Source organism: Asterias rubens, chromosome 6, assembly GCF_902459465.1.
Source record: "Asterias rubens chromosome 6, eAstRub1.3, whole genome shotgun sequence".
Taxonomy (NCBI): Eukaryota; Metazoa; Echinodermata; class Asteroidea; order Forcipulatida; family Asteriidae; genus Asterias; species Asterias rubens.
The window spans coordinates 7,943,334-7,970,821 of NC_047067.1; the positions used below are offsets into that span (position 1 = coordinate 7,943,334).

Here is a 27,488-nt window from a genome sequence, read left to right on the forward strand (position 1 = left end):
AATCTTTGCGAGTAGGTTTTTATTTAAAGCAAATTTGAAAACAGAACATTACTGTAAAAAATTCCTTAGCCCAAAAGGAACATTCTATTATTTTTGTTAACACACAGCCCTGATTTTGTTTTTCTTGTTGTAAAGCGTCTGGGAGAATTTTTAATGGATTTGGCGGTATATAAATGTTTTTTAAATTATTATTATTATTATTATTATTATTATTATTATTATTATTATTATTATCCTCACAGTCTTACTTACTGTATCAATAATAAAAGATAGCTATTACGCTTGACAAATGTTTAGTCTGGTACCTACCCTCTGAGGTATTCATCATACTGCAGTGTCTTCTGGATACCTTGCATCTCCTCTGGCAGTTGGCTATCAGAGATGACAGCTCCCTTGACTGTAGAGTTGGACAGCCCAAAAAAAAAAAAGGATTGAAGATTAACAACTTTACTCATCAAACAACTGATTTCAGAAACATAATCACTACGGCAACAAGTTAACTGTGAACATTTTGAACATGTGAACAAGTTTCTCCCCCAAGATTTTTCAAAGTTTTGCAAGTTTAGGCAAAGCACAGTCAATGGGAGACTTTCTGGGACGATAGAGGGCAGCAGACTTACCGGGTAAATCCATTGTTCTCAGAATTATGCGCATGTTCAGAACTACGTAAACAATGGAAATTTACCCGGTATGTCTGCTGCCGCCTAGCGTTGGAAAGTCTCCTATTGAAACGAGGTCATTGGATTGTTCATTACTTGATGTTTAGGTTTGCTTTTAAAAACTCTCTCATGCAATCTAGAGCATTTGATTTATTTTATGATTTTATATTTATATCCCCTCGTCGGAGCTTCGCCGAAGTGGGAAGATCATCCACAAACAAACACACATACTTTGGCATGATAGTCTTCCTGATGTCTCGGTATGTCCGCTAGCGTTGGCGGCTCTGCAGGTGATAATTCCAGAATCTTCAGGGTAGATTCCCTTAATCTCCAACATGCAGATTCCAAACTCATTGCTCGTCTTGATCCTTGAGCCTGTAGAGGGAGAAAATAGAGAGTTGATACAGAGACTAAGTATTTGACAAATACTGCAAGTAAACAGGCAAACCATCTGCAGAGACATACATGTACATGCTGTATTGCTTGATATGAAAACAGTGTGTAGCATGATAATTTTGATGAAAGGATTAGGGCACTTTTTGTAACACAAAACACAATGTCCACAGATTTACATTAAACTTACACCGTTTGAAGATAGTGGAAGTAGAAAGCGTACCTTAAAATATTTGTTGCTGAGGTGCTGCAGTTTTATGAGAAATGAGTAAAACAATGTCATGAAAATACGTTTTTACAAGCTAAAATAATTTTCGTCTCATGATCACCGAAACAAAAATTATTTTCATGACATTGTTTTACTACTTTCTCAAAAACTACATGTTATGGTTGTAACCCTTCCCCAAAGTATGGGGTTTATTCAGACGAAAATTTCTACAATTAATAGATGTTCAATTTGCATCAGGCATCAAGAACAGTATTTGTGTTTCATCCATTCACCCACTTTCATTGAATTGAATTGAATAAACGTCTTACCAGCAAAGAGTGGCATTCCGTTCTTCAGCCATTCCACTCTCATCGTCTCATCGTTGGCAGGTTCAAGACGACATCCGAAGCGAGCATCTTCACCTTCCTTCTTATGGACATCATTCAGGGGTACGGTGAAGCGAGGCTCGGGTGTCTTGGGGAAGGCTTCATCGTCAGGGTACTGATCAGGTCTCGTGAAGATGGAACCAGCAGACGGGGAGTCAGCAGCTGGAGCTCTACTTTGTCTAAAGGAAGAGAGATTCCAAGATGTTTCTTGTAAAGATCTTGGCAAAATTTCATATATTTTGTACATATATTTTTAATGTAATTTTATTGTAAACCAAATTCTTTTAGTCAGTGACTTTTTATTTGGAGATGTATTTTTCTAATAAACCAATTTTGAATTGAAGTGAAATAAAGGCTGTAAACACAAAAATTTGCTAAGCACAGAAAAGTATTGCTTAACAGAACCATTGCTTACCAGCCAAAATTAAATTAAGTTTACATTGATGTGACTGGCCGTGCCCCATTCAGTTTTTGCTATGCAAAGAAATTTGTCAAGCAGTATTTTCTGCTAAAGAGCTTTATAAAATTGGGCACAGTTATCACAGTTATGTAAATGTTCAGTATCAGAGTTAACTGAAAAATGGAACGTACAGCATCTCTTAAACAAAAACAGAAATGTGTACTTACTGATTGGAAGACTTCTTCTTCACCAGTGGTTGTGGTGTACCGGCCATCCTACCGACAGGTGGTTTATCTATAACGGAAAAAGAAGTGAAAAAAACTAACAATGTTTAATTTCCTCTCCTCTCTTGGTATTGCATTCCATGAACTGCATTAACAAATTTTAAACATCAACTAATCCCTAATGACTGACTGCTCAACGAAAAGACAAAACAGGCCAACCGGTTTTCATTACCAGAAACGTTTTTCAGTTTATAATATTGGTAAAGACAGACTTAAGAATTGAATAAACAATATGGATGCTTTAGCAAGAAACACACACCATTTACAGATGTCCAATTTGGAGATTTTTATTTCAAAAAAAAACATTTTGAAAATTAAAAAACCAAATAAAAAGTTTAATCCTGAAAAAGTGATTAGTGTTATCTTGGTCTACATATGATACTTGTGAACTTTAATTGTGGCACATTATAGAAAATTTACAGACTCTTCACTCTCAACAAATGAAATATGTGAGTCTTTTTCTTTCTTCATTTAGTGGTAACTCGACATCCCATGAGAAAAGTCTAAAGGCAACGAGCAAGCCATGAAACAATTTTGAAAATAAGAAAAAATCCTGACAAATAATACTAGAGATTTGACTCACATGATACTTGTACTTTACATCTGCAGGAGACACGGCCAGCCGAGTTGAATGCAGTGCATGTATACCAGCCACTATCAGAGCGATTGGTCCTCTCTATTGACAGGCTACACTCACCCTTCAGCATCTCAATCCTGAAGAAATGGGAAAAAGACAAATCTTGAATGAACTACATGTACAACCCTCAACTTTAACATAAATAAAAGTTTCAACCAAAACTGAATTGAGCCCGGTTCATACTTCCTCAAATGCGATACAAATTTTGACATTACAAATTTGCAAAGAATAACTTGTAACACTTAAACTGTGTTCAACTCCTGCGAAACATTCGCTGTGAAAACGCCAAAATTCATATCGCATTCGCATTAAAAACGAACTTGGCTTTAATTCAAAATTTTGCCCTTTAACAGTTCATAATCAAGACTCTTATAATCAGTGCTTTCCGAAGTCTACAATAAAAAAATTAAAAAACAGGTCTAAAGGTCTAAACCACTAGGCATTATTTAAAAAAAAAAACTGTTGAACTAATACTGACTTGAAGTTTTTGAATCCCCTGGTGATATGATGACCATCTTTCTGCCAGTTGACCTGTGGCGAGGGTGACCCGTTGACCTTGCAACCTAGAGAGATTGGTTCGCCTTCCATCACAGACACATTCTCGATACGATCGATGAAGGACGGGGCAACAAGGTGCTGCTTGGCTGTTTGGGAAAAGAACAAATTGTTTATCAGTCAAAACGATTTCATTATTTATTTATTTTTCAATCCGGTCCCAAAACAGTTGCGAAAATTTTGTTGAGGTGCTTGATAACTCCACACACAAGAGGAAAATTACTTAAAATCGATAGTCAATTGGTTATTCCGAATATTAAAAAAATCAGTTGTTTTTCAATGAAAAATCGTTAACATTTTTTAAACCTCATCTTTAACTTTACAAAACTTGATCAGACAAGATCCATTCCTTACATACTTTCAGATAATCCTGAAGAATTGCCCCAAACAAATTTTCTGACCAAATACCGAACAAATTTCTTAAAAAAAAATGTCTTTTCCCTGCTCTATGGCTTCAGAAACCCAGTTTAGGATTTCTTATAATTTCTTTAATTATGCACACCCTCATCTTAAAGGCACTGGACACTTTTAGCAATTACTCAAAATAATTGTTAGCATAAAAACTTACTTAGTAATGAGCAATGGAGAGCTGTTGATAGTGTATAACATTGTGAGAAACGGCTCCCTCTAAAGTAACGTAGTTTTCGAGAAAAGAAGTAATTTTCCACTAAAATATTTGAATTTGATTTCGAGACCTCAGAATTAAATTTTGAGGTCCTGAAATCAAACATCTGAAAGCACACAACTTCGTGTGACAAGGGTGTTTTTCTTCCATTATTATCTTGCAACTTTGACGACCAATTGAGCTCAAATTTTCATACAGGTTTGTTATTTTATGCATATGTTGAGATACACCAAGTGAGAAGACTGGTCTTTAACATTACCAAAGGTGTCAAGTGTCTTTAACCTTCACAGTACTTCATCAAATCAAACAAGATCCATTCTTTCAGATAATCCCGACTGTGAGAGTCTTACCTTCTACAGAGAGGCCGACAGTGAACTTTGCCTGTCCAGCTCTGTTCTTGGCTTCACAGCGATAGAGGCCGCTGTCTTCTGGTCTAGCGAATGCAATGAGTAGAGAATGGACTCCACCCTCATTCACAATCATCTGAAAATAAGTGATCAAGTTTCAAGGTTTCTTAATGGTTGGGTTGATATTTTAAGGCATGATATTTGTTCCATTGAACATGTTGAAAAGAGTAGGAACATTTCATTGAGTGAAATTGAACTACGTGAACACATGGTGTAGGCTTAATTTGTCTGATTTACAAAGTGCAAAATTACTGAAGTGCAAAAAAACATCGAAAATCAGACTACAGTAGGAAGAATATTATGTAAGTTTGTGGCGGAAGGGGCAGTTTTGTGTGCATGGGTTATGGATTTTCCTTTTTTTTTTTTTTTTTTTTTTTTTTTTTAAGTTTAATTTACATCTTTATCATTGAGGCATGATCTGACATAGCTAGAAAAAATAAACTTTTGCTGAACAATTGCTCCAAACAAATTTGCTGACCAAAATTAAAACAAATTTCAGAAGAACCTTTTAATGCTCTATACATGTAGCTTACAAATTTGCTCACCGAAAACCAAACAAATTTCTGAAGAATTTTTGTTCCTCCTCTACATGGGAGTGTCGTGGCCGAGTTGTTAAGAGCACCGAATTCAACTCTGGTCTTTCTGATCAGCAGAGTGTGGGTTCGTGACACTTGTGTCCTTAAGCAAGACACATAACCATTGCTTCGTCCTTCGGATGGGACGTAAAGTCGTTGGTCCCATGTGTTGTGTAAACGCATGTAAAAGAACCCAGTACTCCTTGCAGTAATAATACCTGGCGCTTTGTATCCTTTGGCAAAAGGCGCGTTATAAATACGGTTATTATTATTTATTATTACTCTACATCTTGAGAAATATGTTTAAGGTTTGATAAAAAGTTCTATAATTATACACACCCTGTGGTTGGGATCGCTGTACACACGTTCGTCGTCCCTGAACCAGATGAGATCTGGTGGAGGTCTACCCTTAACGCGGCAGTTGAAGCGAGCAATCTTTCCTTCCTTGACGATCAAGTCGCTGGGAATCTCCTTGAAGTTTGGCTTGTAGTGTCTTTCATTCACCTGGCTGTCCGGAGCACCGCGCTCGGGGATCTGATACTCTTGTGTTTCTCTGGATAAACAAGAAGAGGAGAGGAGTGTGACAATGAGATCAAAATATATTTGCCAACTTTGGGGAATCAAAAATATTAATCAAGTAAAACCATGTGATACTTACAAAAAGTAAATAGCTACATCTTGATAATATTCTCCTGTCAGTGCTTGCATTTTACATTTGACTGCACTTTTTAAGTAACATTTAATTCTTCTGTAGTTTTATGAAGTAACCTCTTGATAGTATCCCTTGTCATTGCTTGTAGTTTACATACTGTACCTTTTAAGTAATGTTAAATTTCTACAGTATAGTTTATTTAAATGCATTGTGCATTTTTAACTTCTTACTTATTTAATGCTTGTGTGATGCGCCTTGGGTGCCTATTTGAGCGTATTCTGCGCTATTAAAGATCTTTTTTAAAGTCAATACGTACTCTCTAACTCTGTGCGCCAAGACACCCTTCATGTGTTGTGGCATATCGTTATCGTCAACTCGCTCCACGTAGAGTCTCCCTGTACAGACAGCCCGCCCCTTGGGACTGGAGGCAAAGATGGTGTAGGCTCCTTTGTCTTCGGGCAGGACCATCTCAATACGCAGTGAACAGAAACCTTCAGTGGTCTTGACGTCCAAGCGTGTCGATCGTATGACCGGCTGTCCGTTCTTGTACCACTGAATCTGTTGGTCAGGAAAAAAGCGGATTTTGTTTATTATTTGTTCCCAATACGGAATCAAGACAAATTAATACAATTAAAGGGTATTTAATGTACTTTTTCAAAAAACACAATGTCCACAGATTTACATTAAACTGACACAGTTTATAGATTATGATAGTATAAAGCTTCTCTTTGAGAAATGAGTAAAAAAAAAAAATTCGTCTCAGTATTTAGCATGTAAAAACGTATTAACCAGTTATGCTATGGTTTTGGTATAATATCATAACTGGTTAACGGGATTTTCACATGCTAAAATATTTTTCGTCTTCCTGAGACAAAATTATTTTGTGACTTGTTTTACTCATTTCTCAAAAACTACACAACCTCAGTTAGTAATATCTTCAAACCCTGTAAGTTTAATGTAAATCTGTGGACATTTTGAAAAAGTACCCGAATCCTTTAACAGTCTCGAACAAAATAGTGATTATGCATACTATAACACTTACTCCTGAACAGTATTGTTTCATTTGCTAAAATGTAAAGACATGTAGAGTTCCAACTTCTTTTTAGTTATTGTATAAGTTAAACTCAGATTTGACTGCTGTCAAATTTTCTCCAAATTTGGGCAGGTTTGATGGAGCAACTTCTCAAGAACTTTTGGCAAAATTGACATGCTATAAAGAAGGGATTTCACAAATTCATGGGTAATAATGTTGGAAGCACTTTAAGACACCCTTCAGGTGTGCAAAGCACTATATACACACTGATTATTATTCTTCAAATGAAAAGAAAACAAATATCAAGCTGTTCAACTCACTGTTGGTTTGGGTGACCCTTGAACTCTACAGCTGAAAGTAACTGGGCTCCCCTCTAGCACTTTAAAGTTCTTCAAATCTTTGATGAAACACGGAGCGCCAGACCGTTCAGTGTCTGTGTCCATGCCGGATTCCATTTCGGTCTCAGTCTCCGTCTCGGTAACCAGGCCCGGTAGGTTGGGATCCTGGAGGAGTTTTGCCTCAAAATTGGGAACGCTAAATGTCTGCAAAGAGATCGTGACAGTAAAAGGTTAGAACCAAAGAACATGCATTGTTCTCTCACAGTGATTGTCTGATTGCTTGGTGGCTATAGATAAGCAATCAGTAGTGAGAAAGTTTTTTGTGGCATAGCGAACAGACTTTTGCTCGTAAAACAGGAGGGGAATAATTATAAGCGAAAATGACTTTACATGGGGAGCCATGGTAGGGAAAAGCTGAATAATGGACTGCATTACAAGCCAAACTTTACACAATCTGTCCAAATATCATGCAACTTCACACAAATTAGAGCCAGAAATGGGATTTTGCTAGCAAATTGAATCATTCCTTGCCCCAAAAAGTGTGTAAAATTCGAACCTCCCTCTATTGGCATTGATGTTATTCTATCTCCAAGGTACATGTACACAACATAATTCAGTTGATCCTGAGAGGTTAAACTCTACATATTCATGTTAAGATAAGATTATAATACAACTATATATAAATTTCCATGGTGTATAGTCTTCAAATGTGCTTTTTTCTACAGATTATGATAGCTAGATTCATGATAGCAATGGAGGAAAATGTTAGTAAAGGGTTCCAATTCTGAACAAACCAGTTCTAAAGTACCTACACTACGAGTTAGACAAGAATAAAGATAAAATCTAAAAACAATTATCATAAGAGCAGCAAATCAAATTCATGCTATTCAAAAGATTATCATGCTTCATCATATATCAGTAAACAATAAATTCATCCCAGAATAATATGTCTTATGCTTGTGGTAACTCCTCCTTACCACATCACACAGTTACCCTGTCCACCACTTGGTGTCAAGAAAGGGTTTGCTCTGACCATGAACGCAAATCTTGAAAATCATGCACATAACTAAGAAATATTGTTCCCCAAAATGAAGCATCTGTAGATGGTAAAGACATTCCTCTTTAGCTGTCAACTGTAGAAAAAGGGTTTGATACATGTAAGTTAAATCTAACTATAAGTCAAAATAACACACACACTCCATGCAAAGATTATTTGTTTACAATTAACTGCTTCTGGTATTGGATGCTGTAATTTTCCAAGTCGTACTTCTGCAGGTCGGCAAAGCTTCCTCCAAATCACAAAGCAACAGTTACATTAGTACACACACTCTTGACAAAAACTGTTTCAAACACACGTCATCAACACACTCTTTTCTATAACCCTCCTGAAAGTTCTGTTGACTGATTCTTTAATGCAACTCCCCATTGGTGGAATGAGAGAACAACTGTTCGCAAGCTGATCTGTGTTAAGTTCACATGTATTCAAACTGTAGGCTGGGACTGTGTGCTTGCATTAAGCCCGGTTCATACTTCCTGCGCATGCGAATGTGATACGAATGTTGACGTCACAAATTTGCAACGAATAGTTCGCAGCAGTTCAATTCTGTTCTTAAACTCACTTGCGAATATCGCTGCGAAAGGAGGGTTGTGACGTCAAATTCACGTCAAATTCACTTCGCATTCGCATTTGCATGAAGTACATGTATGAACTGGGCTTTACTCAGTCAAAACACATGCAGCTTATATGAAGAAATGATATCATGAAGATACACGCTGAATTGCAGCTTTATAGTCAGATGAACAAAACATTTTAACAAAATCAACCTTTCAGACCGGTTTTTAAGTCCACAATTTGTTTTCCTTCACAAGTTAAAGCATGTATATGCACATGTAGGAAGCAGAGATTCATGAAGAAAATCTTAAAGGAACACATTGCCTTGGATCGGTCGAGTTGGTCTTTGAAAAGGGTTTGTAACTGTTTGTTATTAAATGCATACGATTAGAAACATATTTTAAAAGTACAATATAATGATCCACACAAGGATCACTGGAAATTGCATGGTTTTCCTTTTACCTCACCGACTAACACGGTCGGCCATTTACGGGAGTCAAAATTTTTGACTTTGTTAGTTCGCAAAGTAAAAGGAAAACCACCCAATTTCGTGGCAAATGTGTGTGGATCATTGTATTCTACTTTTAAAACATCTTTCCAACCATACATTTTATAACAAACGGTTACGAACGCTTTTTAAAGACCAACTCGACCGATCCAAGGCAACGTGTTCCTTTAAGAATGCGCGAGACATGTACAGTGTTCGGCTTTAGTGATTTTATACTGTATTCTAGCCCAGCATCATTTTCATATATGGTAAAAACACCGTTTGAAGACTATTAAATAATCAATCTTTAGGAGGATTACAAAACATATCCAATGCTGATATTAATCTCTGGAGAGTCACACCATGCCAAGATTAAGTTTCTCTACACACCCCTAGAGAAGGCATATCAGGCTGATCTTCTGACGTTCGACGATCTCTCAGTTTGATTTCCTTCTGTAGTCTGGTCTCAAATGGCGATGGTTTATACACCTGTGGGGTTTGGACAGTTTTAAGTTAATCACCACGAGTCTCCGGAGAAGCTAGATGATCATTTTGCTGGAGGGTACAGTTGTAAATTTCAATGCAGCAGGAGCTGTCAACACTTTTTAGCATACAGGATTATTTATTACTTTGGTTCGTCTATGGGAAAATATTACTTCTTTTTTTTTCTCTCTCTTTTCCAAAATATATTCCCCAAAGTATTTTCCTTTTTTTTTTAAAGATGAAATATTGTAATTATTGCACATTACATGTACCGTTTTTAAAGTAAAAACTTGTTTTTGCAAAAACAGAGTAAGTTGTGTCACAGTGCATTCCAAAAAACTTAAGCATTTTGGTTTTGCTCAACAGGAATAGTCCTGAAAGCCATTGCCAACAAATCTGCATCAATGAACTTGATGAAGGTAGGATCCACTCATGCATTTTGTATCACTTTGGACACTTTGTACACTCAAGACCATCTTAAAAATCTGCTTAAAGGCAGATGACACTATTGGTAATTACTCAAAATAATTATTAGCATTAAAACCTTACTTGGTAACAAATCATGGGGAGAGGTTGGTAGTATAAAACATTGTAGAGACGTAGTTTTCGAGAAAGAAGTAATTTTCCGTGAATTTGATTTCAAGACCTCAGATTTAGAATTTGAGGTCTCAAAATCAAGCATCTGAAAGCACAAAACTTCGTGTGACAAGGTTTTTTCTTCTTTTCATTACTAGCTCACAACTTCGACGACCAATTGAGCTCAAATTTTCACTGGTTCGTTATTTGATGCATATGTTGAGATTTGACAGTGAGAAGACTGGTCTTTGACAATTACCAATAGTGTCCAGTGTCTTTAAAGGATTCCCAGAGTAAAGGCCAATTCATACAGTATAAACGACATGATTTTCAGTGATTTTTCCCCAAGTTTCTCAATAGACCCTATGCACAACGCTCAGCGCACATACATGTACAAGGGCATCTCCTGTCCGCCATTTGTGGTGTCAAAACGTGCACAAACGAAATGGACTCCCACAAAAAAAGGCAGAAATGGTAGATGCACATTGTTCGGAGGTGCGTAAACACATGTACCATCCTTTTGTGCGCGTTTTTGACACCCAAAATGGAGACAGCAGAGGCGTGTGCAAGTACGCTGTGCGTTTTGCAATGGGTCTATAGAAACGCATTCAGCACACCATGCTCAATCCAATCAACTGTTTCTACCTGATCAGCGGGTCGAGGAGGGGACGGGTCAGAAGACCTTTCCCTCAACTGGACTTCTTTCAATAAGCGTCTCTCAAACGGTGACACTTTAAACTCCTGATGAGTGAAACAGGAAGATGATAACGGGGTGACACGTTTTAACAATGTTTAAAACACATGATGTAAGTGACAGTAAACACCAATGAAGCTTTCTGGGCCCAATTTCATGGCTAGGCTTACTGTAAGCAAAGATTATTGATGGCTGTATTTGTTGCTGTCTGTGTCCAAATGAGGGAGATTTGTATGGGACGGTAAAGCAGCTAACAGATTACCACCCCCCCCCCCCTTATGGCGATGACCGCGTTGGATTCGGAAGCAGGGAATTCGGCGCAAACATATTCCATAGGTTAACAGGGAATTTGTGCTCATGCGCGTGTGTACTTCACGTTACTACGGCATTCTTCACTTAATACACAGCTACAGCTGAAAATCGGCGCTTGCACAGCTTTTAAGCGAAGAATTGGGATAGTATGCAAATAATTTGGCGGTAAGCAGAGCAATGCAATTGGGCCCTGGTTATCTCCAACCTGCGAGTTTTCAGAAATCAAACTTCCCAAGCTCATAAATAATGCTGTGCTTTGAAAATTGGTGAAGAAGGAACAGGTATAACTAAACAGTGGTATTCAATATGAAAAATCACATCAAATCTATGGAGTGTATGGGGGTGAGCTCCTGTCAGCTTCGGCTCCAGATTCGGCCCAGGCTAGCTTGGCCCCGCAGTTGTTTTGAAAATTTGCGTGCTTTGCGTACGCGCTTCGGGCTTCAGACGAGAGGCAGAGCCTGAAGCCGAATCCAAAGCTGAAGCCGTGGATTCGAAAAGGGCCACAGAAATCTTCATGTGACAACAACCACAAGTTAATTGACAACTCTGGTCTGTTGATTAACATCAAACTGAAACTCATATAACCTGCAAAAGAACTCAACAAAGTATTAAGAACAGGGACAAGAATTCGTAAGAAACAAATTCACAGCAGGAGACATAACTCTGTCTCAAGTAACTAAAAACACCAACTTCTAAAAATAAAATTGTGGTATAACTCCAACATCCCTTAAACAACAACAGTCTGTGGTAGGAAAATATAGAGAAAATTGTTGTCAATCTAAAGGTGTTAATATCTGTTAAAGGGGAGCAAAGAATAATGTGTTAGTTTTGTCAGAAAAAAAAGTAACTATAATTTCTAGTATTAGTTAGAACATAGGAAATACTGTTTGAAATGAGCTCAACTTAGATGACAAAACTACAATTCAGCAATCCAATCTGTACAACTACCAAAGAAAAAAACAATATTTTATCGGAGTGAGCTATCTTGTTAGTAATTACGTACAACGTTGTTCTAAACATGACAAGAGTTTAGTCTCGTGATTGCTAAATGCCAGCCGATGATCTGAATCATGCAAACGGGATGTCGGCATTGCAACTGAATGTGCGCATAGCAACATATGGTTGTCATAGCAACTGTATACCTCAGTGGAATGTCTGTTTCTGTCGCGGTGGTCCCTGCCGACGGACCAACTGGGGAGGGACCTCTCCCTAAAGGCAACCTCCTGTAAAAGTCGCTTCTCAAAGGGGGATATTTTAAGCTCCTAAGGGATAAGAAAACGCATTCGAAAAGAAGGGGTGGGGAGAGAAGGAGAAAAAAACCATGCACTCCGTTGTCATTTCACGATAGTTTTCAAAACGGGTAGAGGGGGAGGTAAAATAAAAAGAGGTAATTAATGGTAGGGGCACGTCATGGGGATTGGTTTGGATGGAGGAATTAGGAGAAAGGGTTCAATGTTGGTTTCATACCGATACTGAGAGGCAAAATGCATTGTTAAATGATCACACCACTTTTAAAGGAGAGTATTTAAATATCATATTTTCATGTTTGTTGTTATTGGAAGCTTATGAGACTGCGTTTTGTAATTTTATCTGACATGTAAAATGCACTCTAAAAAGTTATAAATATCAAGTGATTATAAGCGCGTCAGATACAAATTGGATTAATTGATTCATAAACACAATTGTAGTTCTTTACACTATTTCTTTACCAACTATCTCTTCATTTTGTAAGAAAAAATTAATGTGTGGACTGCAAAAGAAGTAGAAAAACCTTCTGTAGATTTGTGCTAAATATTTCCAATATTCCTATACTGGACATAATCATCAAATACTCTCACAATCACCTAATCATCTTCTTAGAACTTCTCTTTCATTTCATTTCATTACATGGGACGTTTTTACAAGCCGATTGAAAGAAAACTTGGGAGCACACGAAAAACTGCAGTTCAGCACAAGAGTCTCACTATCCGCAAACAATCTATATAAATGTTTGTCTTTTATAGTGAACATGTTGGAGAATCGCCTGAAACTGGTTGCCTGTAAATAACCTTGTGTTACAGAAACTTTCTCAGGAAAATGAATTTCACGATACTAAATACTATGGCAATACTTACAACCCATCATAAGATGAGTCTTCATCAAGCTTTATGAAATCAACCCCTTAGGATTCAAACATCATCTATATATAAAAGGTCGTTAAAATCAGTGGATTCAAATTAAATTGTAGAAAATCTGAATTGTTGTAATTATTACCTCGTGATCAGCATCATGGTAGACATTGCCGTCCACATCGGTACTGCTCCCATGAGGATGGTCCCTTAAAGGTCCATCTCCGTCACTCATGGAGCGGTTGACATTCACTCTCTGTTCGTTTGGTCGGGAACGGACATCCTCGTTGTACCTCTGCCTTGCCCAACGGTTGTAGTCACCTGTTCCAATAAACAGAGGAAGAGATGAAACACAAGGTTTGAGAAGTCTCCCAAATTCCAAAAATCTACTCCGCAGTAGTATAATATAAACAAGTTAAGTTCTCAACAGAACATAATGGACATGGCAAGTAGATACACACATGGTGTTATCGCAAACCAAATAAATATTATGATGTGTCAAATTTGCCTCGGGGATAAAGAACATGAATTTTGATTTTTGTTTTGTTCATATATATTGATACCTCAGCATGCAATGCCCCAAATCCCATATATGTTTCTTCTTCTTTTTAAGTGTCACCCACTCTCAAGATTCAAATCTTCACCTGTGCTGTGATCACAGAGAAGTTCTACTAGTGGGCCTTTTTTTCCAAAAATTGTGTTAGCAATAAGTTCCTAAATTATTATACGATCTTGTTGACTGTGACAATACAGTTTAAAACAACTGGTATGACTTCAACTACCAAGCATCTCAAAATCTCCAATAAGAAAAAGATGCAAGAATTTGTTACAAATTTTGAAGCACATTGCCAGAGTATAATAATCCTGAGATCACATGTTCAGATCCTGGTCTTTTTCTTAGTTCAATTGTAAGTTAATAATGGTTCATGACTTGAAACTTGGAAGCAAGCGCATCTAAGAGAAAACAAAAATTCTTACCATCTTTCATGATGAGGGCTTGACAGACAGCTTGTCCGGTAGCATTCTTAGCGATACACGTATACTCTCCGATATCATCATCTAGAAGCATCGTAATCTCCAACGACACAAATCCTGTCTTCATGTCTTGTCTTGGGATGAATCTACATCAGAAACCAACAATTATTTAGACTTTCATGGAGGAAAGAGGTGATTGAGGAATTAGGGAAAATGTACAAAAATTCCCAAGTGAGAATAGCAGGTTCTGAGGAAACTTATGGAATCATTGGCAGTTAGCCTTATAGACCTTTATCATGCTGCCTCCATCTTGGTCATGTTCCTCGTATCAAATAACAAAAATGAATGCTTATGATCATTTTGCAATTAGGAACCAGACTACTTTGTTCTTCCAGCCTCAGTTTGGTAACATTAATATCAACGGGAGAAATTAAAGATGGCTGCAACGTGATTACGGTCTATACATAGAGTTTTTTATAAGAACTAGAGGGCGCACGAGTGATGCTTAAGGCACAAACGCCACGGGACCGCAAGATGACAAGCGCGTCATTATGCACGCGCGTTGAATATGAAATACACGTTTGAGGTTTTTTTTATTGAACGCTCACGCGGTGCTGTTTGTTCAACTTACAAAATGGCCGCACAAACACACGCTGTGAGATAGCTGTTTTGTCAATAAGAAAATGACCGCCTGCTCGCATACCGGGGCGCATATATAGGCCAGTGCGCGCTCTAGTTCTTATATATAACTCTATGGGTCTATAGCAGTATGTCACAAGAATTACAATCTACCGTCAGGTTTTTCCAATGTTTCTAACTTTTTTCTCTGATTACCTGAAACCACCCAAAAAACTTTTCAATAAATGCATGGACTTGTACTGAAAATAATTTGAGCTGATATTGTGATTACTCTTTTAATACCAGAAAGGGTGGGTTTTACTCCATATCTGCTTAGCAATACACCAAGTAAGTCTCGCACATATTCAAACATTGTCCCACGTATATGTTGCTTCAATGCACAAAGGAAACAAACATGTACTTTAACAGGTCCCAATGTTAAAATCTGCCTGAAACTTGCACATTCTACTAGAACACACGTACCTGTACCCAGCAATTGGGGCACCGTTCCTCAACCATACGATTTCAGGGAATGGTCTGCCGGTGACGACACACTCAAAGCGGGCACTCATCCCTTCGTTGAATCTCACAGGCTGTATCTCTCTGGTGAACTCTGGTTTGGTATCGCCCTCTGTCATCTTGCCGTCAGATGATGGGGCGCCGTTTTGGGCATTAGTTTGTGGTTTCCCGGATCCTGTTATACCAATGAGTTTGTAGTATTTCAAATTTGGCATGGTGGAAAATAACAATAAAAGTAATGGCGTCTTCTTATATAGCGCTTATATCTGTTACTCAGTGACACTCAAGGTGCTTCCACATTCAGTATTTTAGTCTACGTTAGTCTACGTTTGAACTATGAGACCTAAGATATACTTAAGTCAAGTTTACCATGGCAGCTTGACAACATACCAGAGGAAAGTTACACTAGCTTTTAAAAGATCCCTTAACTATAGAAAATCACCTTGGATGGTTTGGAAGTACCGTGGGATGGAGTTTTATTGGACGGGTTTTGTCAGGAAAGGCCAGATAGGGAAGCAACTCAATATTGCAGTGAGAGTGCTTTCAGGATTTGCTTAAATGTTACCTTTGACCGTCAGCTTGCAGGTTGTAGACTTGCTCCCGGCTGGGTTGGTAGCGGTGCAAGTAAACGTCCCGGCGTCATCGGTGAAGATTTCAGGTATGGTCAGCGTGGCAACACCGTTGCTGTAACTCATCTCAAAGTCCAGGCTGGGCTCAATCTTAGCTCCCTCTCGGAACCAGTTGACACTGGGTTGGGGTTGTCCCTTGAGGGTGCATGATAATGTGGTGGATTGGCCCTCGTTGCTTTGGGCATCAGATAGAGTCTGCGGGTATAAGTGGGGAAAGTTTAAAACACTGACCATAAACGTTTGTTAATAATAACAGAATTTATGCTTATCAGGATAGCAAGGGGTGACAATGTAAAGAAAACCGAGTCAAACTGCTTGGTAGTCACTTGTCTTAAATTTGAGTTAAAAGTAAAGCTTTACCAACGAACTATTTGTCGTTTTAAAATTACTCTTAAAAACAACACTCCAATTACAAATCATTCCCTGTGTTCTTCTTATAAACCCCTCTTCTGAAAATAGTTTTAAAAGTCCCTTAAAATTTAGATATATGTATATATAAATAAAAGTTTAACAGTCACTTTGTTTTCCAACCTAAGAAATCTGCCTTTAATGATAACTTTGAAAAATGCAAGCCAAGCTCAGTATCAATATGAAATGTATAACATGATGTATTTTGGACAATTTTTTCAATGAAGCACGAGGATTATACTGATTTCAATGATGAATTAACAACTGAAATAAACAACTTTAATATATTGCCAACTTCCATATACATCATCAGGGCTGGATGCGACCTTGATAAAATGATTTCTCATGAATGAAAGGGTTTAAGCACTGACCTTAGTGAATACTGGAGCAGACTGCTGAACACTTTGCTGTGGTGGTGGTGGTGGTGGTGGTGCATTCTGTGTTTCAGCAGTCTTAACTGGACTCACTTCCTTCTCTCTGACGCCCGCAGCTTTCTGGCCTGGTGCTGCACCTGGAAAGAAAAAAAAACAAAGACGGTGATTTGGTGTTTAAAACACAAGCTTTTACCTTAAATATGGCATTTTTAGTTGCAAATCATTTGAACTCTAGTCGAGGCGCCCCACTCAGATAATGTCATGTGCGTAAGGTCTATAAAAAGGGTCAGTCTGGTTTGCGTTTTGATATCTTTCCTTAACTTCCACTTCTAGGACCCCGGTTCGAATCCAACCAGTGGGCACTACGTGAACTGCATTTTCAGTCCCTACCTTATTATGTGGGTTTTCCCTGGAATACTCTTAACCAGAAGCCCCGCTGCCAAAACATGGATTCGAACTGCCTCTAGCTACCGGGCAATCTCGGTGCTCTAGTTGGTAAGACACTGCTCTAGAATTGCAATAGTCGTGGGTTCAAATCCCACATGAGTAATATGCCTAGTGATTTTTTTCATAGAGCTCGGGAAAGTACTACGATTACAGTGCTAACACACATTGCTAAATTAATATTTGTTATCTCAATGCAAATCCATCTATTAGAAACAAGAAAGATTTTATTTTTTTAATTTTAAACCTCCAACTTACTCTTGACGGTGAGTTGTGCCTGACAGGACGCCATTCCTGCAGGATTCTCCGCCCGGACTGAATACTCTCCCGCATCGTCGTCAAATACTTCAGGAAAAGTAAGCGTGCATCGCTCGCCTTCCCTGGAGATTTGGATGTCTGCGGAAGATTTCAGCTCGTCCTTGTTATGGAACCATGAGATGGTAGGGGCAGGGAGTCCTTTGACGGTCGCTTCGAAGCTAACCTTGTCCCCCTCGGTCGCCTGCTGACTTTGCAAGCGTTGAGTGAAGACTGGTGCTTCGGTAGCATCTGTGAGTTAAAACATTGAAGGAAAGATTAAATTCTTCACTTCTCAGAAACATTTTTTTTACTTAATTTTTTTGAGAATAGAATTAGCTGTTGCAAACTGGTTACCAACCAAAATGATCCATGGTATTAATGCAAAACATAGTTAGTGGCCGGATGTTTCAACCCTAGCAGAGTCTTTCTCAAAGGCGGAGTCATTATTTTTTTTCTTATACCATTTATTTTTGCTTAACAGCCAGTGCATATTTTTTACACCCTTTAACATTTTCTGAAAGATCAAACAAGCTCAGGTAATAGCAATCAAAGAATTGTAACTTGTTAATATCAAAATGTGCACTATATTAGGTATGAAGTGAACCCCACATGTAATTTCCTTTCCCAAGGCATTTTCTTTACTCGTGCAGTCTGCATTGTTTTTTTGCTCAAATAAAAAGTCTGATAAAATTCCATGCACTTTTCAAAAATAATGTGTATATCAGAAGACAAGCTTACAGTTTCAAAACTATTAAATTTACAAGAAACATATGAACATGAGGTATATACCAAACAAATGACAATGTATTTAGATAACAATTATGTGATATTCACAATACATTTATGAACAGAAAGCAGGCAGAGTAGAGCAAGCAGCCTTTATAGAGCGTTCATGCTTCTTGAGTCGCAGTCCACCTTAAAAAAAGAACTAACCTTTAACTACCAGCTCAGCTGTCGACACGGCCGAACCCAGAGGGTTCTTAGCCTCGCACTTGTACTTGCCCGCATCGCCAGCGGCAGTTTTGGGGAGGCGTAGCGAGGCGCGGCCGGACCTAAAGCTGATCTGATATTTGGGAGAGTTTCTCAGCTCAGTGTCATCTTTGTACCATCTGACACTCGGCTCAGGGTTGCCTGGTCGGGGTTTTCGAAGAGAGAGGGCGTTGATGGAGCGACGAGGCAAGCAAAGGAGAGACAAACAACAATCAGAGCGGTAACAATACAAGGCACAATGCGAAGATACGATATAAAAAGCACATACAATGCAAAGCTGTTGAGTAATGAAGGTTTGAACAGGAAGACATCCATGGTTGAATTTATCCACCATCCCCTCACAGGAACTTCACAATGAGTTGCTGAAATTTTTTACTTAGTATTCAAATGTACAATGCCCCAAAATAAACACACTATAAATACCACATATCTGTTGCAGAACAAATTAGGAGAAAAAAAGATTTGGCTCATGAAAATCTAATTGAAAATACTGGAAAGCGGTTTAGAATAACAGATTTGTGATTTTGCAAGCCTAAATAGCATAATGCAGAAGAAAACATATTTTTGAAAAAAGAGCAAAAGTGTGCAAATAAGGGAAGGAGAGGGCACAGTTGCCATGGTAACATAATTAAACAGAGCACCGCCTGAACATGGACGGGGGAACTAAAGACTTCATCGATAACTGGAAAAGGTGCATTCTACTGGTACAAAATACAATACAGTCGAGTCTCAGATTGATGTGTCTCATCAGGACATAGAACAGGAAACAGAAGTGCTGTACAAATAACCAGAAAGCTTCATCTAAGTGCATGCCATAAGAAACGACTTGCATTTTTCACAAAATTTTTTTTCCAGGGAAATGGCCAGAAGATGCTTGATGATACGCGAATGGAGGGGTATGATGGATTTGAATCAAATGATGAGTTTCTTGAAAAGGGTGCGGGTGCAATGAGGGGCACTGGGAGAGGGGGGCGGGGGGGGGGGGGGGGGGGGTTACTGAGTAAATTATTCAAATTGTAGGTGTATTTTGTAAAATTGGCTGAACTGGTCGTTCTGTACTGAACTAAATTTATACATTTTTCCAGTGAGTAGAAAAATGGTGAATCATTGGTTAGTTAAGTACAACTCTGAACTGTAGTTCTTCGTGTCACCAATGTTTACTTTAAAAAAAGGGCAGAAAACTGTTGTTGAAGTAAATGCTGGTGTTCGTGTATATATTGCACAAAATTTTATAAATTAAGAAGCCTTGTATTTTATTTCCAACAAACTTTTGTCTAAAATATGTATGAGGTCCTTGTCATTTTTAAAGACGTTGAATACAAAAAAAACTTACAAAGGAATGCTGGAGTGAATTTAAAAAGGTGGAGGGTGAATTGATGGCAGCTACCATAACAATTGTCCAAACTGCTCACGTTTCAAATTGTCTGAGCAGTTTGAATGGGGGGGGGGGTCAATTAATTATTTGTTTGATTGGGGTTTTTTTGTGGGAGGGAGGGAGGTAAGGAGGGAAGGAATAAATTAACAAAAAATTTTGTTATTGAACATTTACCTTGAACAATTGCCTCGAAGGACGCCGACTTTCCTCCGGCAACTGACTCACTCTTGACAGGCTGGCTAAACTTGGGAGGGTCTTCCTTGAACTTTGACCTTTGACCGGACATAGCGGTCACTGTGGTGGTTGAAGTAGTTTCAAGACTGTGAACAAGAGAGAGAAAAGACAAACGTGACAGGTTTTGTTTGCACTTTTGTGAAATGTTTAAATGAATTGAACTATTATCAAATGCCTCAGTTGGCAAATTCCATTCGCACTTGGTGTATCCCTACATATGTACATGTACATGTATGCACAAAATAACAAATCTGTAGAAATTTGTACTTAATTGGGTCATCGGAGTTGCAAGAGAATAATGAGAAAAAAAAACACCCTTGTTGCACAAATTTATGTTCTTTCGGATCCATAATAAAAGGCTCCAGGCCTGAAGTCTTTTAGAATTTGAGCAAGAATTACCCCTTCCTCAAAAAAATATGTAACTTCAGAGGGAGCTGTCTCTCGAAATGTTTTATACTATCAACAGCTTTCCATTGCTTGTTACCAAGGAAGTTTTTATGCTAACAATAATTTTGAGTAATTACCAATCGTGTCCAGTACCTTTAATCTGTCGTTCCTTCTTTGATATTACAAAGCAGATAATGGATGACTGTGTGATAAAATAAGTACTCGTGATCATCTAGACGACCAACATGTCAGGAATGCAGACTTTCTGGACCGCATGGTTTGTTAACAGTGTGTCATTCATGTTTCATGTGAGAAGAATTTCATGGAATTTTCCTTCAATGTTTTGAAGTAATCAATCAAAGTACAACCAACTATTTGCAAAAATGATACAACAGTATTCTGTTTACAATAGTTAGGGTACAACTCATAAATAAGGTAGGGTATGTGTTCAAATTGAAATTGGTTATTCTTACCCAACCTATAGATACATGGTACTTAAAATATTCACAGACAACACCAATCGTGAAAAAAAGTTGAAATCCACTGTTTTGGGTTCCGACTGCTCAAATGCTGGCAGATGCTCCTTGAGAATTTTAATTATGTGCAAACAAAAACACAACCATTTTTAAGCCAACAATAATGCAGCACACATTATGTGTGTTTCTAAGAGGCCTAACCCTGTAGTAATTAATATGTACAGTGTGTGTACATGCTAACCTTGTGCTTTGCTTGTATAAGCCTGTAGAATTTTTCTATTTTCAGTGTTTTAGTTTTTTAGTTGTTTTGGTTTTTGTTAATATATATTTATATATTTATAAAGTTTTTGTTAGTGTGCAGTGTATTTTTATTTACTGTTTAATATAATATGTGTCAGTGATTTTCATTTTAAATTTAATATAAGGAGTTTTGATCCTTTGGAGAGGTGCTACATGTATATGAATGTCAAATAATATTAATACTATATTAATACATTGTCTGATTACATAGTTAAATGGCAATTACATCAGTAACTTATCTTAAAAGGCAGGCTCAAGCCTGTGACCTACTCAGGGTGTCCATGTCAAAGGTCATTGTAGGTCAAGTGTTAAGGTAATTGATTAAAAAAAATGATTAAAATTAAAGACGGCATACAGGCGTAAAGGAATGTTTTCGCAATGAAGCATAATAATGATAATCAACATTTATGACTCAGATAATGCACTGTTGTAAAAACAAAACCAACACAAACAAAAATCTGTTTTCTGTGACTTCTTTTGAACAAAAAGAGAAAAAGCTTCTCTGTTGTTAAACTAATGATTGTCAGAGTTTAATTTCATCAAGCTGCCTAGAACAAAAAATATTTTAAAAACTGCTAAGCCACGAAAAATTCTGCTCAGCAGAAACAGGTTAACAGCTAAAAAATAACTTGTATAGTATATGATATCTTTGTATTATATCTTTGTATCATATGTATATTTCAATTTGTATAACTGTAAATGTAATTGTATGTACTGTAAATATTAGTGTACATTCATTGTCTACTTAGTTTTTACTTTTTATGTAAACTGGCTAGGAAAATTCTAAATAATTTTCGTTTTGAACAAAACAAAATTGACTGGAGCTGAACTAGAAACTGCAACCTACTGCAGGCAGGTACATGTAAGTCCGAAGGTTGCAGGTCCAGAAAATCTTTCTTTGTTCAACCCAAAATAAAGTACATTGTACAACAACTTTTAATGAATGTGAACCCATACGTAGATATCCCTGTTGAGTAGGCCTAGGGAAATTAATGTGGTACTACTGGACAAACTACATTGTAACTATAGGATTAAGAACATGTCCTTTTGTCAATATTTTGTTGTGAATTCAAATGTACTCATCCAACCAACCAAAGAACCTTAACAGTCTCCCAGCCCTACATGTAAGTTAATTAATAGTGCGCAGGTGCCAAGATGCAGGGACCAATTATGAACATTACACTGTAGAGATATCACAGGTCTAAACACACCAGGAGCATCCACATGGGATGCAACAGGAGGAGGCTCCAAACTCTCTTACATATAGAGAGGGTTAAGTAATGCATAGCTCCTGAAGACTGTGGTAAACCCTTAATATGGGAAGCAAGCCAGCGGGAGGAGTCATGCAGGGCTATTTATGACTAGCATTAATAGCAGTGACTCAAGTACTAAGGAATGTAATGTTGAACCCATGGATGGATGGAGGCAATGCAAAACCAAGGCCGAATCCGAATTGGCGGCTACGGCTACGGCAGTTGCTAAAGGTGTTGCTAAGAATGTCCTATACCTCAATGCATGGTGATGCGGAAATCTAGCCGTAGCTGTAGCCGCTAATTATTACATGGCCTTAGTTTCAGACATGAGGGTAAATCCGGTACTCATCATGGCCCAATTTCATAAAGCTGTTCAGCAGAAAATACTGTCTGACATTTTCTTTGCTCAGCAAAAATTGAGTGGGGCACCAGTCACAACAATGTAAACTTAATGTAATTTTGGCTAGTACCCTGTTAAACCTGTTAAGCAATACTTTTCTGTGCTTAGCAAATCGTTGTTCTTACGGTCTTCATGATAGAGCTACATGTACTGAAGTAGAAAATCCTGCCAAACAATTTTCTGCTAGGTGGAATTGAGCAGGATACAAGTGACAAATGATACATGTGGCATTGTAGTTTGGCTAGTAGCCTTGTTCTGGTAAGCACAATTTTGTTGTGCATAGCTACTTTCTGTGCTGAAGCTGAAAGTAGCTTAAATTCATAAAGCAAATAAAAAGGCTTACAAAAATAAATGTCCACTTGAAAGTTTTGCTCTCCATCAGTCACAAAGAGGATGAAATGTAAGCTTGGTTAAAAATCGTTTCAGTTCAGCGAGATTATCTCCACAAACAAATAATTGCTTAGCACGGAAAAATCTTGCTTAGCAGAAACAGGTTACCAGACAAAATACCAATTATTTGTACATGCTAATGGCTGTTACATCCCCACAATAACTTCATTTCTATTTACAACTTATCATTGGTTGGAAAAATGTTTCTGCAATAATTTAAATGAAAGCTTATAACATTCTTGTAGCTAAGAAAATAGCTTTTTAAAATTTAAATCAAAATTTTCCCAAGTAAAAATCGGCCAAAATTGGACCTGACATCTTTAAAGTCATTCTTCTCCTACATCTGTAAGCCAGAATCACTGAGGTCAACCTTTTCTCTTCCACGAGAAGGCTTTTAATTTACACTTATTATTAACTAATACAAAGGAAGGTCATTTCAATTGTGGGTGAGACAGTCTCATAAGGCAGGGTCAGCAGTTAAGAATCTTCAGGAAAGATTTAAGGACCTTTAGAGAAAAAATATCTGCATCTTGGAACGGATGCAAGTATGTGTGTCTGAGAAGGATGAGTGCAGGGAGGAATGCACACCAAAATGTAAAACAACCAATCTCTTCAAGTAGGCATTGGAATGATAAACTGTACCATGTCTGCTATTGAGTATGAACCAAAAAAAAACAAAAAAAAACTTTACAGACCGACTTGAGATTGTCTTTCCTAGTAGAACGATCAAGTATTATTATCACTCTGCAGCATAATTAAATAGAGCAAGGAATGTAACTGATTTATTTGCTTCAAAGACAAACAAACAGTTGGCATTAAAACAAGTAAACGACAACTGACATTTTTGGATTGTAACCGTTTCCGCTAAGATGGGTACACAAATTGGCTTAGCAGCAAACCATTGCTTTGCCATTTTTTTTTGTAAATGGGCCAGAACTTAGGCTTGCTTAAGACCAGCTGGAATAAACTTTTTTTTTTTAATGTAAATCAAATACTATTCTCAATTTCTGTTTTATATGTTTATTATTTAATCTGAGTTGGCATTGATATTTTGTTCAAAAATATTTGTGAACGGTGACAGTTTGTCTTGCGAAAGTAAGACAAACTAGTAGTTTAAACTGTACATGTATATTAAGTTTTGAGTTTACGTACCTCTATAGCCATGTAATCACTTCATGTACTAGACAGTGAGTGTCTTTACATACTACATAAGGATTTGTTGTTGTAATCTATAATTAAAATGCGCACCCGGCAATGTATTCACTTGAGGAATAAAAAGAAGCACAAAAACAATTATGCGTACCAGATTTAGGTAAACAACCAACACAACATGTGACACGTACCATTTGTGACTGGTATCTTACTCTTTATTGGTAAGCAGAAATTTGTGAAGCATTGTTTTTGTTTATAATGCCCTGTAAAATTACATAAAAATGTACGCCCAGTTTGCTAATTGAGGCAACGCCAAAAATGAGTTAACATGAGCGACTGGATACATATTTAAAACTTTGTAATTGGCTTGTTAAATATGATGTGTATATGGGTAAAAACCAAAATGAATAATCTTCATCCCCAATGCAAATTTAACATTAAACATCTATTAAATATGATGTCCATGTACCACTCCTAAATGTATTAACATTCAACAGTTTCCGAGTAACTGACTAACTAAATGAACAGTTTGAGGAATGTGCAAAAATACATGAGAGATACAGTTTCTCTGGTGGTGGGACATACAAGAAGCACTGCGTGAGCGTTATACATAATACATGGGATAGTATTGCACTGACGTAAGTCTATTTTGGACATCGCAAACTCAAGAAATAGTTGTGCTGTGTTGAAGTGTGGTGTGATCCCCGCGCGAGGCCCCCACGTCTGGTATGCTGGGCATGTACATCTCTGCATAGCGGGATGTCCTCCATAGCTAATGCTAAGATGATGATCATCGTGATAACAAAATATCACGCCCGGACATGGCTTTCAGATTTTAACTATACAAACAAAATCATGGTGAAACTTGTGGCCGCTGCATTTTTTTGCACTTGAAGGAATATAGATAACATTTCTGAGAACCTTTTGTTTTAATATGCTAAGGAAGTTAAGGGGTGCTGTCATAGTTGGCTACAATTTTACTGAAATTGAGAGAAGGTTTGGGGTAAAAAAAATTACATCTCTTTGAGATTGTCAGTCCTGTGGCCGCTGCATTTTGTGAACTTGGAGGAACAGATAATATTTGTGAGAATCTTTCGTTTCAATATGCTATGGATGTTAAGGGGGTGCCGTCATAAGTGGTTACAATTTTACCGAAGTTGAGAGAAGGTTTGGAAGAAAATCGGTATATCTTTGAGATTGTTGGTGTGATGCATTCAATGAGGGATGCATAGACAAGGCGGGATTTTGATTTTGAACCTGGTCTCATTAGACAAAGGGAGGGGTTTGTGTAATGCTGTACTAGTACTACCTTAAAATGTTGAATATTTTGGCAGCAAGATTAGCAAATGTTTTGATCCATCTGTTTTAAGATTATCATAAAGTTGAGACAAAAAATTCACACTGAATCTTAACCTGATGTAAGTCTGTCAAAAAAAATGGTTATTTATCTATATTTCATTATATGAATGAGAAAATAGAATTAACTATTGCAAACTTCTAACCAACCAAAAAGACTTATGGTATAAATGCAAAAAATATTTAATGGCCTGAAGTTTTGACCCTAGCAAAGTCTTTCCCATTAATTTTTTTATGTGTTGAATAAATGACAGCCTGGAATCTGAAATTAGATATATTTTCTAAAATACATTTTACATTATTCATTTGTACATGCACCAAGCCGCAAATACTGTCAAATCATCTCAAATATTTCTTGATTAAACCATGTTTCTACAATCAATAACAGCGTAACCTTGAGTAACCTTTTAACGTAGAAGATCCCGCCCCCTGGGACTTAACACTAAAAGAAAATCCACAAATTCCCAGTATAATTAGATTTCCAAGTAAGCAAAGTCTAAAAAGTTATTGTGTCCTCAAAAATCTCACGGGCCATTTTTGTTTCTCCTCCTTATTTGTTTTGCCACCATTTAACATAGAAGATCCCTCCCCTAGGTCTAAATAGTAAAAGAGAAAATCCACAAATTGCTAGTATAATTAGACTTCCAAGCAACCAAAATCTAAAAACCATTTGTTGAATGTGTCCTAAAAAATGTCATGAGTAATTTTTGTTTTCCTCAATATAAAAGCGAGTTCACCGATGGAAACAGAGTTTTGTTTCATGAGTAAACTTGTAAGATTAACCTCCCTGTATAAAGATTAAGCATCATCAGCCCAAGATGCCAAGCAAGCAACGCCATGCATTAAAGCATATGGCAGCCCTTACCATATATGGTGCTACTCTGTTGCCGCATTGGTTAAAGGGGTGCTGCAGCATTGGCTGTATGGAAGAGCACAGTCATTCAACTCTTCCACTTCAACACTCCCTGAACATGTTACTTAAAGGGTCTAGGTACTTTCGAAGGACACAAAACACACATTAAACTTACAGAAGATAATGATGGCAGAAAACTTCCCTTAAAATATTACTTGCTGAGGTGTTGTAGTTTTTGAGAAATGAGTAATGTTTGTCTCGGTGAGACGAAACTTATTTTAGCATGTAAAAGGTATGTCTCAGTGAGACGAAACTTATTTGAGCATGTAAAAGGTATTTACCAGTTTTTGGTGTTTATACCAAAACTGATTAACACCTTTTACATGTTAATTATTTTTGTGACATTGTTTTACTCACTTCTGAAAAAAAGTACAGCACCTCAGCAAGTAATATTTAAAGGGAAGCTTTCTACCAACATTATCTTCAAACTATGTGAGTTTAATGGAAATCTGTGGACATTGTGTTACCAAAAGTACCCAAACCCTTAAACAAACCCATTAATAACGCGGTCTAACAAATATACATGTGTGGGGTTTATCAGAACAGTCTGCTTTTGTCAAATACGCTAAGAAGT

The 27,488-nt window shown here is 37.4% G+C and overlaps 1 protein-coding gene across 1 annotated transcript in view; it reads right to left on the bottom strand.

The window, feature by feature from the left end:
- The window catches only part of LOC117291325 (titin-like), a gene marked incomplete at its 3' end in the record, with an annotated part of 251,619 nt that overhangs the window by 101,670 nt on the left and 122,461 nt on the right, over positions 1–27,488 (bottom strand). The window contains exons 71-90 of the mRNA XM_033772967.1: positions 20,228–20,373; positions 18,622–18,819; positions 17,650–17,937; positions 16,945–17,084; positions 16,102–16,360; positions 15,501–15,711; positions 14,403–14,545; positions 13,570–13,745; positions 10,956–11,051; positions 9,642–9,740; positions 7,135–7,356; positions 6,098–6,339; positions 5,469–5,682; positions 4,498–4,630; positions 3,446–3,611; positions 2,914–3,044; positions 2,274–2,340; positions 1,590–1,825; positions 891–1,034; positions 310–397 (exon numbers count right to left, since the gene is read on the bottom strand). Of these exons, the coding sequence (XP_033628858.1) occupies positions 310–397; positions 891–1,034; positions 1,590–1,825; positions 2,274–2,340; positions 2,914–3,044; positions 3,446–3,611; positions 4,498–4,630; positions 5,469–5,682; positions 6,098–6,339; positions 7,135–7,356; positions 9,642–9,740; positions 10,956–11,051; positions 13,570–13,745; positions 14,403–14,545; positions 15,501–15,711; positions 16,102–16,360; positions 16,945–17,084; positions 17,650–17,937; positions 18,622–18,819; positions 20,228–20,373 (3,399 nt within the window). The remainder of the gene's footprint in view (positions 1–309; positions 398–890; positions 1,035–1,589; positions 1,826–2,273; positions 2,341–2,913; positions 3,045–3,445; positions 3,612–4,497; positions 4,631–5,468; positions 5,683–6,097; positions 6,340–7,134; positions 7,357–9,641; positions 9,741–10,955; positions 11,052–13,569; positions 13,746–14,402; positions 14,546–15,500; positions 15,712–16,101; positions 16,361–16,944; positions 17,085–17,649; positions 17,938–18,621; positions 18,820–20,227; positions 20,374–27,488) is intronic.